The 3,021-nt window shown below is 32.4% G+C and overlaps 1 protein-coding gene across 1 annotated transcript; it reads left to right on the top strand.

Moving 5' to 3' along the window:
• Positions 1-1,027: 1,027 nt before the first annotated feature.
• Positions 1,028-1,675, top strand: LOC106474915 (trans-Golgi network integral membrane protein 2-like). Its single transcript, XM_013935614.1, has one exon. The coding sequence runs from the start codon at positions 1,028-1,030 to the stop codon at positions 1,673-1,675; it is 648 nt and encodes a 215-aa protein (XP_013791068.1).
• The last annotated feature ends 1,346 nt before the right edge of the window (positions 1,676-3,021 follow it).

Here is a 3,021-nt window from a genome sequence, read left to right as displayed (position 1 = left end):
CACTACTTGACAAGACCAGTAAATTACGTGTTTTTTTACCGTATGACATTAAGGATGTGTCGAAGTAACTAAATTTCATCTTGTACTTCGAATGTGATGTTACCTGTTTTGCAAGTTTCCCAGAAGATAATTGCCCAATGTATTGTCAGAAAAACTGCTGTGTGTTTATTGGATGAAACCTTTCACGTGATGTATTTGGCTGTTTCTTGATAGCCGATCTTTCCGGAAGTTTATCTCAAATTTCTGCAACATATTTTTTCAAACATTTCATTTCATAGAATCGCCAACAAATAAAACTAGGAATCGCATAAACTTTATCTTCCTTATTTGTACTTGTAATTATATGTCATTCTGTATTCATGATATGACAAGTACTGGTAAAACTGGACTTGAAGTAATGTTAATATTAACAAGTATTGGTAAAACTGGACTTGAAGTAATGTTAATATTAACAAGTATTGGTAAAACTGGACTTGAAGTAATGTTAATATTAACAAGTACTAGTAAAACTGGACTTAAGTAATGTTAAAATTAACAAGTATTGGTAAAACTGTACATGAAGTAATGTCATTGTTAACAAGTACTGGTAAAACTGGACTTGAAGTAATGGTAATATTAATATGTACTGGTAAAACTGTACTTGAAGTAATGTCATTATTAATATGTACTGGTAAAACTAGACTTGAAGTAATGTCATTATTAACAAGTACTGGTAAAACTGGACTTGAAGTAATGTCATTATTAACAAGTGCTGGTAAAACTGGACTTGAAGTAATGCCATTATTAACAAGTACTGGTAAAACTGGACTTGAAGTAATGCCATTATTAACAAGTACTGGTAAAACTGGACTTCAAGTAATGTCATTATTAATATGTACTGGTAAAACTGTACTTGAAGTAATGCCATTATTAACAAGAATTGGTAAAACTGTACTTGAAGTAATGTTAATATTAATATGTACTGGTAAAACTGGACTTGAATGTAATGTTAATATTAACAAGTATTGGTAAAACTGTACATGAAGTAATGTCATTGTTAACAAGTACTGGTAAAACTGGACTTGAAGTAATGTTAATATTAATAAGTACTAGTAAAACTGGACTTGAAGTAATGTCATTATTAACAAGTACTGGTAAAACTGGACTTGAAGTAATGTCATTATTAACAAGTATTGGTAAAACTGGACTTGAAGTAATGTCATTATTAACAAGTATTGGTAAAACTGGACTTGAAGTAATGTCATTATTAACAAGTATTGGTAAAACTGGACTTGAAGTAATGCCATTATTAACAAGTACTAGTAAAACTGGACTTGAAGTAATGTCATTATTAACAAGTACTGGTAAAACTGGACTTGAAATAATGCCATTATTAACAAGTATTGGTAAAACTGGACTTGAAGTAATGCCATTATTAACAAGTACTGGTAAAACTGGACTTGAAGTAATTCCATTATTAACAAGTATTGGTAAAAGTGGACTTGAAGTAATGTCATTATTAACAAGTACTAGTAAAACTGGACTTGAAGTAATGCCATTATTAACAAGTACTAGTAAAACTGGACTTGAAGTAATGTCATTATTAACAAGTACTGGTAAAACTGGACTTGAAATAATGCCATTATTAATAAGTATTAGTAAAACTGGACTTGAAGTAAAGCCATTATTAACATAGCACTGATAGCCCATTGTTTAGCTTCTTGCTTGTCAACAAACAAGTAAAAGCTACCGCACGTATAACTAACTACCTAACTTGTTGAATGGCTTATAAAACTAGACAACGAGAGGTAGTTACAGAAAACTGGTCCTTCAGTTCTATAAAATTACTAGTCAGATTTAAAAAATCTCAGCATTCAGACGGTTGATTGAACAGGTATTATTAAGTCATGAAAACAACGAGTTTGCAGAATTCCACTACATGGTTTCATAACCTCTGGTCTGTAATACTTTTTTATATGGTTTTTTATCTTCCTCGAACATTTTAGGATACATAGAATAGGTTACAAGCGAAGGTCACCTTGTTTCTTGCCGATTTCAAAACATTGCAAACCGGTTACGATGGTCGGGTAAACTCGGTTCATGAATATGTAAAGACGGAACTGTCTTTGCCCTTATATTATAATGAAATATAAATAGTACAATATTTTAAAAACCTAAAGTAATTAAAAGAAATATTTATCACTACAATAATACCATTACCCGAAGTGCATACACTGGTATAGTGACAGAGTGTACATTAGTGTAATATGTACACTGGTGTAGTGACAGAGTGTACATTAGTGTAATATGTACACTGATATAGTGACAGAGTGTACATTAGTGTAATATGTACACTGGTGTAGTGACAGAGTGTACATTAGTGTAATATGTACACTGATATAGTGACAGAGTGTACATTAGTGTAATATGTACACTGATATAGTGACAGAGTGTACAGTAGTGTAATATGTACACTGGTATAGTGACGGAGTATACATTAGTGTAATATGTACACTGATATAGTAACAGAGTGTACATTAGTGTAATATGTACACTGGTATGGTGACGGAGTGTTCAGTAGTGTAATATGTACACTGGTATAGTGACGGAGTATACATTAGTGTAATATGTACACTGGTATAGTGACGGAGTGTACATTAGTGTAATATGTACACTGGTATGGTGACGGAGTGTACATTAGTGTAATAGGTACACTGGTATAGTGACGGAGTATACATTAGTGTAATATGTACACTGGTATAGTGACAGAGTGTACAGTAGTGTAATATGTACACTGGTATAGTGACGGAGTGTTCAGTAGTGTAATATGTACACTGGTATAGTGACAGAGTGTACAGTAGTGTAATATGTACACTGGTATAGTGACGGAGTGTACAGTAGTGTAATATGTACACTGGTATAGTGACTGAGTGTTCAGTAGTGTAATATGTACACTGGTATAGTGACGGAGTGTTCAGAAGTGTAATATGTACACTGGTATAGTGACGGAGTGTACATTAGTGTAATATGTACACTGGTATA

Source organism: Limulus polyphemus, unplaced genomic scaffold, assembly GCF_000517525.1.
Source record: "Limulus polyphemus unplaced genomic scaffold, Limulus_polyphemus-2.1.2 Scaffold7850, whole genome shotgun sequence".
In the NCBI taxonomy this organism is placed as follows: Eukaryota; Metazoa; Arthropoda; class Merostomata; order Xiphosura; family Limulidae; genus Limulus; species Limulus polyphemus.
Note: the sequence above shows the minus strand (reverse complement) of the source record. Positions and strands in the feature narration are given on the sequence as shown.

Excerpts from the sequence above, each read along its gene's own strand:
- LOC106474915 (XM_013935614.1), top strand. The coding sequence starts at position 1,028 with ATGTCATTGTTAACAAGTACTGGTAAAACTGGACTTGAAGTAATGTTA.